The following is a 16,132-nucleotide window of genomic DNA, read 5'->3' on the forward strand; positions in this document are numbered from 1 at the left end:
ATGTAAATACCGGTATAGGAATGTGTGCAATAATGTGGACAAAAAAATAATTGCAAATTAAATACAAAAGTTGGTTAAACATATATTTCCTAAAAATAATAATGGCTATTTACGATATTCAAAAAATTATTTTTTTATTTTGTTCTAAAAAATGAATATTTTTCGTGGGTGGTTAGAACTGGTCATGATTTTTCAAATAGAAAATTCATTAATGTACCTCGAAAAAATGTTGAAACGCATCAGTCAAAATGTTTAAGTGAAATGAATTGGTATTATTAGTAATGAAAAGCAAACAGAAATTTGGATATTTTCGAACAACTATTTTAATATGCTTGCTATTTTTTAATTATCAAGTTGAAGGAGATGATTGGAATGCAACAAGCAATGTAAAAGAATATAGGAATTCAAGAAGAGAACCGATCCTTACTAGAGCACCTCCAGTTACAAAATTGGGGGATCCAACTATATCGCTTACTATTCCGGCAAGAAAAGTCTGTTACAAAGGTTCATTTGATACAAAATATAATTCGTGTACTTATATAGATAAGGATGATGAAGCAATTCCGATTTATAAGGTAAGTAAGGAAGAAGAATTTCTTTATTAAGGAATTTCTCTCTTCAATAAAACTATAAGAGCAAAACTGAAATTAATATTTTTTTAAGCCTTGCATAGGCAATTCAACACTGGTAGATGGATATTGTATTGGGACAATGATTTCAGATTACGAAAAGTATTGCCATGGATAGTAAGTTGATTTGAAATAACTTTAGCGATTTGGTTGATTCAGAAATAATTGAAGTTTTAGACTGAATCTTGAGGATTTATGTATAAAATATTCTTCATATATTCCTCCTCGAAGGATTTGCCCAGAGGGGTTTGAGCTAAAATCCGTGGGGCAGCAGCAATTACAGGTAAAAAGATGTGTAAGGAAATTGTATTCAAGGCCAATCAAGATTCCTACAACAGATTCTTTGGGAAGAGAGACATATAAGGCAGAATGCAAGTACAAAGATAATAAATATTGCCCAATAGTTACAGCACCACAACCTGCTAAATATGTAATGAAATGCCCTAAAGGTGCAAAGCTAGTTAGCTCTCTGGATAATTCTAAGGCAACATGTGAAACTAAAGTAACGGTTATCCCCGATTTTGACAGAAGGTGTGGGGGAGAGCAGTCTGGCTGGTTTTGGGATGGAGAATTAAAAACATGTTTAAAACTAAGAACACATGAACCTAAGTTACGTTGCCCACATCCAAGGCCAAAGTTAGGAATGGAAATAGGAAATTGGGACACACCTGAATATGAACCTCATCCAATATATACGTGCTTGGCAAATAGAGCAAGGGCAATTGTGAAGGGTAAGTACAAACTTAGTTGATTTTTTGAATAAAATATTTCAATTTCAAATTTCAGGATGCCCACCTGGATACACACTAAAGAAGAGAAAGTGTTTCAGATTGATTAGACTTCCTTATGAATTGGATTGCGAACATGCTGAGGGGTAAGTTTTGATTTATAAGCTCTGATAATTTAAATAAGAGCCAAAATACAAAATTTATTCATTAAATTAAATCAACAAATAACTCCCTTATTTTTCCCACCTTTTTCCTAGATTTAAGTTTGAATACGATGCCTCTACAAAAAAAGCCGTTTGTAAGTTCAAATTTAACCAGGAAGATTACATTGGACTTCCAAGCTATCCTTCTTCCAGAGAAGCATTGACTTCCCACAAAATATTTAAACATGCTAATATTGAAGATATTATCCGGGCATATCAGCAAGGCACATTAAATATTAGAACAATAGAAGAAGAGCTCGTAAAGGAGTATGACTTATTGGCAAAAATAGAACAGGGAAAGGAACAAAATGAACAACAAGAAGAATAACAGTAATTATGGAATTTTAAGTGCATTATAAAATTATCAATATTACGTGTTTATTATTTATATATTTATTGAGTATATCAATAGGGTAAACCAATATTGAGGTCGTTTGGCGCCGGCGGGCACCCCGTGGAGTAAAAATTGACAATTGCTTAGTTTACAAACAAGGTAAAAAGGTGAGATAAAATAAAGATGTGGAGTTCTTTAGAACTAAGCAGACCTTTACTAAAGGCATTGAGTGATTTGAATTTTGTAGAGCCAACACTAATTCAAAAGGAGGTGATCCCGTTAGCATTATCGGGAAGAGATATTATGGCTGAGGCAGAAACAGGAAGTGGAAAGACAGCAGCATTTTTACTGCCAGCATTGGAGAGATTATTGAGGTCTCCTTATATTCGTAATTCAAAAGTATCGTCATTAGGAAGAGTTGGCGGAGGTGTTGGTACAAAGGTACTGGTGTTATTACCGAGCCGCGAATTAGCAATGCAGTGTTTTGGAGTATTAGAATCTTTAGTGAAGTATTGTCCAATGATAACAAGGACAGTAATAACCGGTGGTATGAATATTCAGCAGCAAGAAAGGATATTAAAATGCCAACCACATATTGTTATAGCAACTCCTGGTAGAATTTTGGATATGTTATTAAATACATTAAGTATACAATTAGAGTTATTGGAAATAATTATATTTGATGAAGCTGATAGATTACTGGATATGGGATTTCGTCAAGAATGTTTGGAGATCCTTCGATATTCATCTAGGACTAAACAGATAATGTTATTTTCAGCAACATTAAGTAGAGGAGTATCAGATTTAGCTTTGTTGGCTTTAAATAAACCATGTAAGATATCCACAGTAGGTCTCAAATCAGGAATCAAGTCAGTAGGCAATTCAGGGGAATCCGAGTTATTGTCAATTACAGGTTTATCATCCACATTACAACAAGAGTTTGTTGAGATAACTAGAGAAGAAGAGAGAGAAGGAGTTTTGTTTTATATTTTAACTAAAATATTTACAAAGAGAGTTATAGTTTTTTTCCAAACAAAGAAAGAAGCTCATAGATGTGCAATCTTAGGTAATATCTTTGGATTGTCATCAACTGAGTTGCATGGATTCTTACCACAGGAAAAACGTTTGGAGAATTTTAATAAGTTTAAGTCTGGGGAAGTTGACATATTATTTGCTAGTGAGTTAGCAGCAAGGGGATTGGATGTACAAGACGTTTCTGCAGTAATTAATTTCACAATACCATTAGAAGCTTCCAGATATATACATAGAGTTGGAAGAACTGCAAGGATTGGATCTAAAGGTAATTGCATTACAATATATACTCAAAGCGAGAGAAGTCAGTTAAAGGCTTTAATGAAACAGGTACTTAGGTCAGGTAAATCATCTACAGGAAAAGGGGATACAAAGGAGAATGTTTCTTCAATAATGAAGAAAAGAACTTTTGCTACTAATAACATAAATGAATGGGTGGAAAAGATATCAAATTCTGAAAAGCAGGTAAAAAATGCAATCAAGGCGGATATCACGGAAAAAGAACTTAGAATTGCTGAAATGCAAGTTAACAAAGCACAAAACATAGTTTTGCATAAAAAGGAAATTCAATCTAGGCCAAGGAAAAAGTGGATACTAACCAAGAAAGAAAAGATTACAACTAGAGAATCTGCAAAAAAAGATTTATTAAAATCATGCTCATCTCTTATTGGCCAACATTCCGCTTTTAACCAAGTTAAGAATACTCTTAAAAACGATCTAAAGTCCACCATTAAAACAGCTAATAAAAATAAAAAAAAGTAATTTATTACCAAATATTAGTTTTAATTAATTTATACTAATTATGAAATTTTCATTCTTTGAAATATTTCTTATTTCAAACCTTAATTGGTAATTTTTACCGTTGTATTACGTGTCTTTTGCATGCATCAATACATATTAAAACATGTGGACAAACATTCTCTTTTATTACAAAAAATTATAGAATTTATATTCTTTAATTATATTTTGAGTAGTGGATTTCGTGAGAAAAATAATTAATTATCCAGATAAAGCATTATTTATATTATTGAACTTAATATGTACTTTTCCAATAGTAGCATTGTATTCAAACCATACAATCAGAAATAGGTTCTTAAAATGAGTGTGACCAATAATGAATTTCCCATTTGAGCTTTCTAAATAAAGGTCTTTGATGGTTTGGTTATTAGATTTGTACTCATTAAAAGAGCTTACTAATACTGAAGAAATATGGTTTATTTGAGAAATCTCTATACTTTCTTTATTAACTCCAAGAGAAAATATTCCTCCTTCTTTGTTAACAAGGCTAAGATGGAGAATTAAGTTAGTTATTTGATTAAAAAAGTAGTCTCCATATTATTTTAAATAATAAAGTACAGTGTTAATATGTGAGAAATGAGCTAAAAATGCTCTAAAAAAAAATCACTCAGTGGTCTGTTCTCGTTGCTCCTTACAAGCAAAATGCACCCCACAGAAAACCTTTTTATCTATACTATCACATTTATATACACATTGTACCTTTTGAAGTTTTTGATTTGTAATTTTTAATGAATTTAATATTTATAATAATTTACGGGAGGACTAGGGAGACGGAGAATTAAAAACTTACATGATTGCTTTAATCTCATCACTTTCACAAATTTCTCGATTTAAAAGTTCGTTCAGTCTTTTCGAATTGATCATCTTCCACTTATTACTATACCTCTGTTTTTCTTCAAATTTATTATTTCTCAAAATTCCCGCCAAAGTACTTATAATTAAAAGTAAAATAATGCATGCATGCATACATGCAAATTAGCAGGCTTATTTTTATTATTAATAAAAATGACTAAGTTAAACAAATTTAAACATCCCATAAAGTACTAGTACATTTATTTTAGAATAGGGATTTAAACCGATTTTGCCTTTCTTTTTTTTGCCGTTGGAATTAGAATGATAAAGAAAGTTGAGTAATAGATACAATAAAGGCAAAATTTCATCATAAATAATATGGCGCCACTATTCAGATGGTTAATAGGTAAGACAAAGCCATATTACAAAAGAAGACGGAGAAGATTTGGAGGATTATAAAGTAAATTTTAGACGATATTCGGTGGAAAACAGAAAGAAACAGACAAAATACTGACGAACAGAATTAATTTTTTCTTTGACAATAGTTAAATTATAGTTTATGGCTCTAAAGATGGGCCTGAACTAAGAGGGTTTTGCTCTAGGAGCAGGAGGAAGCGACTCTTATCTCCCTCTCCTAATAAGATTTATGTGAACTGGATATAAGAATTGATAGGTTATCCAACTAATCCTCATTCATGAGTCTAGCCTACCAACTTTCTCCATTTCAGATCCTCCAGATTCTCCAGAAATCCCAATATACTCCCCCTCTAATTCTTCAGAAGACTGAGCCTGATTTGTCCTTTCTTTAATTGCAGTAATTGAGACTGGGATGATGGAGGCAGCCCCATCTGATGATGATACTTGAATCTGCCCTTTAAAGGTCTGATCTTCAAAAAATGACGGAATAGTAGCCTTCCAACCAACTTTATAGACCATTTGAGCTCTTTGTAGGGGTGGGACAATCGTCTCACTAAGCTGGAACCAAGGAATCTTTGGATTTTCTGGGTATAGTTCTATTGAAGACTCCGATGTAGGAAACTTCTCAGTACAGGGAATTCCAACTCCTAAAGAAACAAAGATGGAAAAGTTAATAATTCCATTTCCAAGAATGAATTTTAATATGCAAACAAATGCAACTTACCTCTTACTCCATCAATGCTTTCCCATCCAAGCATTGTTGAGGATGAAATCCTACTTATTGCTAAATTTCCTTTACCCGAGGATGAAATACTTCCTGGATCCTCTAAATCATCCCAGGGAATACTCAAATAGTTAAATCTGACAGATCCATTACTATTCAAAACACATTGAAATGTTGCAGATTTGGAGTTATATTGCTCAGATTTCAGAAACACATTCCTCCACTCTATAACAAACTCCCAATTTTGTTTCCTCCTTTCCCCGTTCTCCTCTTCATCCTCTTCCTGTTCTTCCATATCCATTTCTCTTCTATATTTATCTCTACTTCCAAAATCCTCATCTTCTCCAGTTTTAAAGAAAGTGACAATTCTTGTACTTTTTCTCCTCCCTTTAGTTGTGAAATCCGTCCATAATGGGGCCAAAATGCCATGAGGAGGAGCATATGATGGTAAGGCTGGTACAAATGCTTCGCTATATATTGGACTAAATGAGATGAATCCATTTACTGAAACATAAATCTCGTCGATTCTTTCCCCAAGAAAATGCCAGCTACGTGGAAGATTTACTTTCTGTACTCCATCATCTGAATTGGATAGATCTGTAAGAATAGTTTCTTGATGAAGACCAAAGTCTACCCACTCAAACTTAACATTGGATTTGGGTATAATTACATCATCCAAAGATACCACTATCTTAGTTTTTCCTTCCTCAGAATCCATTCCTTCCAGTCTATGAATGATTCTTTTTTTCGCAGGAAGATCTTCTCCAGAGAGGATCATCTTAAAGTAGGATTTTGAGGGAGATAAGTCTTTAATTGGAATAATATTTCTGAGATAATCTTTTTTATTGTTTTCTCTTTCAAACCTTGATGAGCTTGGGTCCCTTAAAGACTTAAATCTTAAGTAGACTTTTGGTTTGAATGAATTCTCTAGTCCCTTAAATATTAAATAGCCAGAAATTGTCGTCTCTGGAATTCGAATTACCCTGTTTATGGAAGGAGGCCTAACTTCTATACCATATCCTTTACAGTAAAGTTTAATTGCTAATCTTTCAGTTCCAACTGGGAATGAGCTCGATGATAAAGAGGCATAGTTGCCATTTGGAGGTATTATATTACTTGATAGGGTATTTATTATAGAAGATGTCTCGGTAAATAAATTACTTCTAACATATGGGATCTTTGTAGACTTAGCAGAGATCTTATTTGTTGAAGAGGATGAAGATGACATTCCTCCCTTATTATATCTCAACATTAAATGACCACTAATAAACCCTTCTAGGGAATTAGGAATACAACTAACTTGAAGATCCTTATTTGTTTGGTCTTCACCTACTGTAAGTATGGTACCCAAAGGTGGATATACTTTAAACTTTCCTTTTTTTTTAGATCCTAATTCTCCTTCCATATTTACAAACTCAGCCATATATTCTAAGGTACCGATACCTGAGTTGGAAATCGGAATTAAGGTTTTTGTTCCTTCTAATCCCATGAAAGATAATCCAAGGTTTGTACTATTTCCATTTGGTAGAATTGCCTTGGGTTTTGGTATACTTACAACATTAATGATTGTCTTAAGTCTCCCTTGAGCCAAAGTAACATCCCGATCATTAGAATCTAACAATTTGACAACCAAAGTAGATGTAAAAGACCCAGGTTTTTCTCCATAAGCTTTAAGCTTAAGTGTAGAACTGGATTGAGGCCCAATAGTATCAGGAGCTTTGAAAGTAATCCAAGAAATACCCATTCTGGGAGATTCTTTACCATTTTCCTGGTTATATGCTTCTTGGCTCATAATCTGAACGGCTCTATAGATGTTTAATGTTCCAGAAGTACGAACAGAATTTCTCAGTGTTGGAAGTACTGTTACTGATTTTAAGATAAGTGTTTTTGCTTGGTCAAAAGTCATACTTGGATCAAAAGCATATAGTAAAGCAGCAGCTCCTGAAACAAATGGACATGCCATAGAAGTTCCTGACAATCTCTTATAACCTTTATTTGAACTAGTAGATAAGATATCTACTCCAGGAGCTGCCATATCTACGCTTCTATGTCCATAATTTGAAAAGACTCCAAGTCTCCCATGTATATCTATTGCGGCTACAGACAAGACATTTGGAAGCTGATAAGCTGATGGATAAGTTGGCCTAATGTCATTGTTATTCCTATCATTTCCTGCTGCAACCACAAACAGCATATTCTTGTCAATACTTCTTTTAATGGCATCATAAGTAGCTTGGGAAAAAGATCCTCCTCCCCAACTATTGGATAGAATATTGGCTCCCATTTTTATGGCATAGTTAATAGCCTTAACACTATCACTAAGAAAGCCAATACCATTTCCTCTAAGAAATTTGAGAGCCATAATTTTAACTCCTTTCCAGTTAATCCCAGAAATCCCTTCGTAGTTATTTCCCTTTGCTGCAATTGTACCTGCACAATGGGTACCATGTCCTTCATCATCAACTGGTGCTCCTCTGTTATTTGCAAAATCATAGCCATATATATCGTCAACATAACCATTCATATCATCATCCACTCCTGGTCTCCCATATAACTCTTTCTCATTAATCCACATATTATCTACTAAATCTGGATGAGTAAAATCCACTCCAGTATCAATTACTGCAACAATAACTTCCCTTTTTGGTTGGTTTTCTGAAGTATAATATCCTTCTGGTCCTTTAGGTGCTGAGGTATTAATTCCCAAGTGTTTCCAGGCCATTAAAACTTTTGAATCAGTATTTGCAACCCTGTTATACATCCCCCACTGTTCCCCAAACTTAGGGTCATTTGGATAAACAGCTCCTGAATCTGAACTTATGCCAAAATCTGCTAACCTGACTTCTTGGTCTGGTTCCACATATTCTACTTCGTCACTATGTAGAAGGCTTGCAGACAATTTTGAGATGTACTCAGATGCCTTGGAGTTATTAAATACTTCGACAATCATCATGTCGAGAGCTTCCAGGACTGTGGCTGACTTAATTCCTACGAGCTCATCAGCAGACTCTGATAAAGCTGAAACAACTCTTGTCAAGAAGGCCACACCATCCAATTTTGGATACTGTCCATTCTTTGACATAATCCCTGCAACTCTCAGCTCCTTTACCGCTTTACTTAAAACTTTCTCTTTGTACTTAATGATTAATCTTCCTGGAATACCCTTAGTTCTGCTTCCTGGACCTTTGGGTGTTCCTTCTGGATTAATTCGCTGATTTTGCTCTTCATCATGGTCCTCATCATCATAATTTTCCATTTCTGAGAATTCTCCAAGCATATGTTCGTATTGTTCATCATCTGCTGGAGGTTTTTGCTGTTTCATAATATATGGACTAAATATCTTTTCAATTATTTGAACTTCTGGAGTTGCTGAGTGGTCTGCTGGGTTTTTTATGACCAACTCTAAATCTGAACTTCTACCTTCTACTACATTAATTGAAATTGAACTTGTATTAAATATATTACAGAAAGCTTTATTTCCAAGAAGTACCAATATGTATGGCAATAGCCTCAAAATATTCGTCTTTTGCATCTTTTAGGCCTACTTCTTATTTACTTTTTAAATATATGTATATATATTCTTATTTTCTCCTCCTTGTACTATACTTTTCTTCAAGTTGAAACTCCTTTTTTAAACTTTAGCTTATCATCATTCAATTCCTGACTTATTGCTACTTATCTTTGTAGAATTCTTGAATCTGAAATTCCACAACCTATTGTACTCTTGTTACTAACTTCCTCTTCTGAACTTATTTTCTATTTTTCCAATGAATTTTTCTTTAAAAAATCTCCTTTGACTCTTTCTGTCAAAATTCTACATTTTCTACGCACCAGTGTCTTTTTGCATGTTTACCATTTTTTGCATCCACATGCTCGAATACGATTTTGCATGCATGACGGTATGCAGTTTTTTGAATTAAAAAATTCAATACCGGTACCGCCCCACAATTAGGCGGGAATTTTGGAGTCAAAAAATAAAGGAGAAAAAATTGGAGATCACAAAAGAAGAAAAAAATTGAGATAACATTTAATAGTGAACATTGAGATTCAGGAAGGAAAAGGAAGGTTAATTAGAGGCAAACGAGTAAAATTTAGAGAAATAAAATTGGGTTTTTGTTTAAAAGGAGTGGATTATAGCAAGTGTTTAGTTTTTTTTTGTAGTTAAAGTACTACTCTGGAAGTTAAACAAATTTTATATATATTGAATATATTACTGGAAATTTATAACATTAGCTGGAATTATATCAAATAATTTGTTTATCCCAGGTTTTTATAAGGTTGATAATTATGTCACTGATTTGTTCAATTTCAGGAATTACTCCTGAAGATCCCGTGATCTCAAAAACCGGGTATGTCTTTGAAAGAAAACTCATAGAAGAGTACATAAGATGTAACAACAGCTGTCCAATTACAAAGAGCGAACTTTCTTTGGATGACTTGATTCAAGTTAAGTCCACAAGTAGTTTCAAACCAAGACTAATTAAGAATACAAGTATTCCAGGCATTCTTGACTCTCTCAGAACTGAATGGGACGCAATGGCAATGGAGATGTTCGAACTTAGATCTGAACTTGAGCAGGCAAAAGCACAACTAACTCACAGCCTTTATCAACATGATGCTGCCTGCAGAGTGATTGCCAGAATTACCAGAGAAAAGGACCAAGCTATCAATAGGTTGGCTGAAATTGAAAATAGTATTCATGAAAAAGATGAAAACAATAATGAAAGTCTTCCAAGTGGGGGAGGAAAAAGATTTAGAGCCCAGGAGAACTTTGTTGATATTCCAAAGAATATTGAGAATCTTTTTACCGAATATTCTGAAAAAATGAGGCCGATCCGGAAAAGGCAGTCTTTCCCAGACCTTAAACCTGCTGAGCAGGTCAGAGAGTTCTCTTTAAAGAAAGAAGTGAAACTTAAAGGTAGTTCCAAGCTGGAGGTTGGAGTAGCTTTCAATGACCAAATTTATGTTTCTGGAATGGAAAACGGTGAGATCCTTGTCTCGTGTGTTGACTTTGATGTTGAAGAGGTATCTTCTATCCCTATAAGCTATCCGCAAAACTGTGAAAAGGCTGTCTCTATTTCTGTGATCGGAAAATTCTCAGGAGATCACTATTCCTCACAAAGTACTAACCAACTTCCTCTAAATGTTCTTGCCTGCTTCCAAAACTCAAGCAAAATTCATATCTTCTCCAGGAACCAAGAAGACGATAAGTCATTTAACTCCCACTTACTTATGGATTTCAATTCTTCATTTGAATCCGATCTAGTTATTGACTCTCTTGAAAAGCATCCTATGGGAATACACATAATTGCAAACTCCTCAAATAAAGGGCTGTTTTCTATGTTTGACCTGGAATCCAGAAAACAGCTTCTTCTTCATAAACTTGAGCAAAATCACTCATATTCACAACTTAAACCACACCCTGACGGGCTTATTCTGGGTGGAATCGCACCAAGTGGAAACCTTATCGATATCTGGGATATAAGAAACGTTGAAAAAGCTTCTTCCCTCGAATATTCTTTCAGAAACAATAATCAACTTACCAACCCAAATATAAACAGGAACTCTAGCCTTTGTTTCTCCAATAATGGTTACTACTTGCTTTCTACTTCCCTTGATAATCAAATCCACTTGTGGGACCTCAGAAAATCTGCTATTCTAGATTCTCTAGAACTTTCCACACTCCCTGGAAGCTCCAACTTAATTCTGCATATAGATGAAAGCGGAAAATACGCCTCCTGTTCAAGTGATAATCACTTCTCAATATTCTCCCTCTTCAATAAACACAAAATACAACTTATCTCATCTTTTTCCAATATCTCAAATAATAATTCTCCCGACATTATCCACCACGTACATTTCAACCAAAATCTCAGTTCTTTCTCTTCACTATGCCAAAGTGGAGTTGTTCGCATGTGGACAGATAATCACACGTAATTTAACACCGGTATATGTTTGCATGCAGTAAAAATTTGCACTGCATGCGTATTATAATATAGATACTAAAATAATTAAATAGGAAAAATCAAAAGAAAAAAAATTAGCAAAGAAAAAACTAGATCAATTCTCTAATTATCTTTCTTTATGTCAATTCTTTTTTCTATTATTCTTAAAATACTTAAATCTTTTACTTAAAAACGTTTTCCCCCCCTTGAAAGCCCACCTCTAGAACCTCCTGAGGTTGAGCCTCCTCTTGAAGTATATCCTCCTCCTCCTCCTCCTCCTCCTCTGGAACCCCTGGACTGTCTATATCCGACCTTATTTGAAATATGTTGGCTATTCATTCTACCATTGTGGCCAAAATCTGCATTAGTGTCAGTAACTGGAATTGATAACTCTGGTAAATTACTTGTAGCTGGAACAATCTGGAAGAAACCTGAATTACTATTCATTTTTGGGGTAAAGCCAGAAATTGCACTTTCCCACTGCCTAATTGATCCCAGTGGAACATCAAAAACTGCTCCATCCCCTTTCTTCAATAATGTCATACATTGTATTCTTTCTATTAAACTTTCGCAACCCCTCAAGTTGCTTTTTAAACACCTCCAAACATAGCTATTACTTGCAATTGGTTCTTTAAGTCTATTAAAAGTAATAATATAACTCTTGAAATCTTCTCTACCATTCAATACTGAACGATAAGGAATCTTTTTTAAATCATTATTTATACCTGTTAACTCTAATAAGCAATGGCTTAAAGCTCTTACAGCACAATCCGGTATTTCTGGCATGTCATCATCTATATCATTATCATTAATATTTGATTCAGCTTCAGTCTCCTCATCATCAGAATTCCCAGATCTATGCCTTTTTCTAGATGTTTTCCCTGTAAGCTTTTTCCATAAACCTTGAATAATATGTTTAGCAGGGTCTCTAACACAATCCAACATTGCTGAAGGTATCTCTTTTTCTAATAGATCCTTACCTATAGAGTCTGCAGTCTTTTGCAAAATCTCCTCATATTGGGGTACTCCAATTCTTTGAAAACTTATCTTACTAGCTCTTTCAATGCTTGATAAAAATGGATAATCTGACATATTACAAAACATGATAGCAGTCCCAAATTTTCCAGCTCTTCCTGTTCTTCCAGATCTATGTACATAAGTATCTATATCACGTGGAGGAGCTAATTGTATTACCACTGCAACATCATCAATATGTAATCCTCTCGCTGCAACATCTGTTGCCACTAAACAACGATACCTTCCTTCTTTAAAAGCTTGTAAAGCAATTTCTCTTTGGTTTTGTTGTATATCACCATGTAAAACTTGACACATCTTACTAATTTCACTCCTCATTGCTATTTCATTAGCAGTTTGTTTTGTCTCAGTGAATATAATACATTTACCGCTAATACCTGCATACATTGTAATAATATCCCCTAACAATCCGGTTCTTTGAGGATAAGCACATTGTATTGCTAAATGTCTAACTCTACTTCTAGTGGCTGCCTCATCCTCTTCTTCTCCATGAATTGAAATATGAGTTACATCCACAGTTACTGTGTCACTTGACATAATTTCAGTTAAGATATTCTTTACCCATGGAGGTACAGTAGCACTGAACAATAACACCTGAAATTTATTTTGTTTATTCTGCATTTCTCGATCTCCAGTCTCTTTTCTAACAAAATCAATAATCTTATCAACTGTCTCTTTAAATCCCATTTCCAACATTTTATCCGCTTCATCTAATGTTAATACCGATATTTTACTAACATTCAAAATACCACGCTCAATAAAATCCAAAACTCTTCCTGGGCATCCCACAACAATATCTACTCCTTTCTTTATTTCTTGAATCTGAGGATATTCAGGAGAGCCCCCATATACACTGCATACCTTATATCTATCCTTCCCCTTCATCAATTCAAATTCATTTGATACCTGTTGTGCTAATTCTCTTGTTGGAAGTAAAACTAAAACTAATGGACGCCTTCCATGCTTGTTTGGGTCAAATTTACCCTTCTTTAACAACCTCTCAATTACTGGAAGAACAAAAGCCAATGTCTTGCCTGTTCCAGTTTTTGCTTTTCCTAATACATCCTTCTTATCATAAATAGACTCAAAAGACTGAGCTTGTATTGGAAATAATCTTTCTATACCTCTACTTCTCAAAATCTCCCTACTCTCATCGCTCAATGGGAACCGGTCTATTGAGCCATCTATCTCATTCTCCAATTTTCTCTTCTTATGGTCCATATTATATTCCTTTCACTTGTTTTCTTCCTGTCAACTATGACATAATTACTACTATCCCGTCCTTAACAGCGGTGGGAGGCGCCACATTTCGCCCGCCCAAATTTTTGATGTGCCGGCTTAGGGCCCGGCATTAAAACTAGAGAATAACAAGCAAGTTAAGCTTTAAGATAAAGAATAAAAGAAAATATATGTAAATTTATTTATCATCTAATATAATGATGGTGTGTATTGTATTGACTCACTTGATGCATATATATTTCTAATTATCACAAAATGAATCTTTTTATATATTCTATTAAAGCTCACTTAGAAATGAAATTACACTAGATTCTGAACAATTGTCATCTTCAATTGGTCGTTTTTTATTAATACAAATTTCTTCATTACCAATTGAATAGTAAGCACTCTCATTATTAAAAATTTCTTCACTCTTTATGCCTTTGTTGCTATTTTGGTAATATTGAGTCTGATTGATTACCTGTTCATCATCCATATTATCTGAGAGGTACTGAATCTTCTCTAGAATAGCTTGGTGATCTTTGGAGGCTTGAGTTAAGACTTTCATTGTTTCCTTTACTAATTCTGAATAATTTGGGGGAATGTTTTCGGTCAATTCTTGATAAGAAAAATTTTCAATATTACTAGAATCATTCTGTTGGACAACATTTGAACCTTTAAGAGAATTCAAATCTACAGACTTTGTATGTGATTTCGGCATAATATAAGGGGAGTTTGAATTGTTATTGCTCACACATTGACTGTTATTAGCTGTAATTATTCCAGAAGATGCAGTTGTTGCTATTGTTATTGAATTATTTATCAGAGAATCATCGTTTTCAAATAATCTCAAAGTAGATGAATAATTTTCTTGATTCCTTCTTCCTGGATTAATTTCTTCCATATCAGAAGTATCTGCCTTTCCGCTATCATTTAGGATAACAGGGGAAAATGATTGAATCTCTGTTAATGCATTTTTTCTTGTATAAACAGGATTTTGTCCCTTAAATGAATGACTCATTTTTGTCATTCTATTCTTTTCAAATTTATGTACCAAATTTGTTAAAGCCGTTAATTGTACTCTTACAGAAGATTCAAAATCTGAAATCTTGCTAGTAATAAAATCTTCTACTTTTTTACCTGCAATGTAGTATTCATAATACTTTTTATTATTGGAATTCTGATCTTGTAATTCCTTAATGCTATTATTATTACTCTTAATAGTACGATTTAGCTCCCATATCTCATCATTTAATAAGTTATTCTTTTTTTGGAGCTCATCAATTTCCGTGTTGTATTTTTTACATAAACTATCAATTTCGTTAGATAGTTTCTCTTCACGCATACTAAAACGTTTTCTTTCATTTTCTTCCTTTCTTTGTTTCTCTCTTAATTCACGTAATTCATATTCATTTGACTTATTCTTGGCCCTCAAATTAGCTACCTCACTAGAAAGCTCGTCTCTTTCCAAACTAACATTTTGATAATTCATCTCCAATTGCTCTACTCTTAATAATCGTTCATCCAATTGATTCTTTAAATTCATTATTGTACTTTCATAACTTTCTATGTATGTTCCATTATTAATCGAATCTTCACCAGAATCCATTATTGTTGATTCCAAGAACTTTCTTAAAGAAGCTTTTGATTCATTTGTTCGGCCTTTCCAAACCTCTACCTGTTTTTGTGAATGTTGTAATTCCATTTTAAGTGTTTCAATTTCACTATTTAATGCGCTTGAGATTTTTTGATTATCCATCGCTAGCTTCTTTTTCTCTTTCTTTAAAGCCCTATCACTTTTTTGTAAAAGCTCTATCTCATCTTTGGAGGCATTTAATGCCATCTCCAAAGATTCTATCTCATTTTTCTGACTTGTGATGATCTGAGCAGCATTTTCCAACTCCGAAATGATCTCTTTGAAATGAGCTTCTGTCAAATTTATGCACTTTTGACGTGTTTTAGTTACTTTAAATGAATCTTTCATGGCTTTTTACTTTTTATTATGTAAATTTTCAATTTTAATTTAATGTCTCAATCCAAGCATTTCATTTCCTTCCTAACTTAATCATTTAATGGTTTTAATTATCCATACTACACATATATTTATACCTGAATGTTACCTTTTTAATTCCTAATAATTATTTTTGCTTTTTATATTTTATTTTTTTTATGTGGTCAATAAAAACTTTCACGTATAATATACTTTACGTACTCACTTACATGCAGCAGACCATGCGGAGGGGCAAAATTGAATAATGTAACATTTAACAATAAAAT

General features: G+C 33.6%; 7 protein-coding genes across 7 annotated transcripts; 3 read left to right on the forward strand and 4 right to left on the reverse strand.

Annotated features, from left to right (window-relative positions):
• Nucleotides 1-281: 281 nt before the first annotated feature.
• Nucleotides 282-747, forward strand: cubi_02611 (uncharacterized protein; the record flags this gene model as incomplete). The annotated part of the gene is made up of 2 exons (XM_029019622.1): nucleotides 282-575; nucleotides 664-747. The coding sequence occupies 2 exons, from the start codon at nucleotides 282-284 to the stop codon at nucleotides 745-747; spliced, it is 378 nt and encodes a 125-aa protein (XP_028874742.1).
• Nucleotides 748-2,077: 1,330 nt separating this feature from the next.
• Nucleotides 2,078-3,688, forward strand: cubi_02612 (DEAD DEAH box RNA helicase; the record flags this gene model as incomplete). The annotated part of the gene is made up of 1 exon (XM_029019623.1): nucleotides 2,078-3,688. The coding sequence occupies one exon, from the start codon at nucleotides 2,078-2,080 to the stop codon at nucleotides 3,686-3,688; it is 1,611 nt and encodes a 536-aa protein (XP_028874743.1).
• A 237-nt stretch (nucleotides 3,689-3,925) lies between these two features.
• On the reverse strand, nucleotides 3,926-4,588 carry cubi_02613 (uncharacterized protein; the record flags this gene model as incomplete). Its single annotated transcript, XM_029019624.1, has 2 exons — nucleotides 3,926-4,211; nucleotides 4,515-4,588. 2 exons carry the CDS (start codon nucleotides 4,586-4,588, stop codon nucleotides 3,926-3,928), a joined length of 360 nt encoding a protein of 119 aa, XP_028874744.1.
• Nucleotides 4,589-5,209: 621 nt separating this feature from the next.
• cubi_02614 (subtilisin-like serine protease) lies at nucleotides 5,210-9,189 on the reverse strand (the record flags this gene model as incomplete). Its single annotated transcript, XM_029019625.1, has 2 exons — nucleotides 5,210-5,580; nucleotides 5,658-9,189. The coding sequence occupies 2 exons, from the start codon at nucleotides 9,187-9,189 to the stop codon at nucleotides 5,210-5,212; spliced, it is 3,903 nt and encodes a 1,300-aa protein (XP_028874745.1).
• Nucleotides 9,190-9,944: 755 nt separating this feature from the next.
• On the forward strand, nucleotides 9,945-11,594 carry cubi_02615 (guanine nucleotide-binding protein; the record flags this gene model as incomplete). Its single annotated transcript, XM_029019626.1, has 1 exon — nucleotides 9,945-11,594. The coding sequence occupies one exon, from the start codon at nucleotides 9,945-9,947 to the stop codon at nucleotides 11,592-11,594; it is 1,650 nt and encodes a 549-aa protein (XP_028874746.1).
• A 194-nt stretch (nucleotides 11,595-11,788) lies between these two features.
• cubi_02616 (RNA helicase) lies at nucleotides 11,789-13,858 on the reverse strand (the record flags this gene model as incomplete). The annotated part of the gene is made up of 1 exon (XM_029019627.1): nucleotides 11,789-13,858. The coding sequence occupies one exon, from the start codon at nucleotides 13,856-13,858 to the stop codon at nucleotides 11,789-11,791; it is 2,070 nt and encodes a 689-aa protein (XP_028874747.1).
• A 295-nt stretch (nucleotides 13,859-14,153) lies between these two features.
• Nucleotides 14,154-15,839, reverse strand: cubi_02617 (uncharacterized protein; the record flags this gene model as incomplete). The annotated part of the gene is made up of 1 exon (XM_029019628.1): nucleotides 14,154-15,839. The coding sequence occupies one exon, from the start codon at nucleotides 15,837-15,839 to the stop codon at nucleotides 14,154-14,156; it is 1,686 nt and encodes a 561-aa protein (XP_028874748.1).
• Nucleotides 15,840-16,132: the final 293 nt, after the last annotated feature.

The sequence above is a fragment of the Cryptosporidium ubiquitum genome (assembly GCF_001865345.1).
Source record: "Cryptosporidium ubiquitum isolate 39726 chromosome Unknown contig_13, whole genome shotgun sequence".
Classification (NCBI taxonomy): Eukaryota; Apicomplexa; class Conoidasida; order Eucoccidiorida; family Cryptosporidiidae; genus Cryptosporidium; species Cryptosporidium ubiquitum.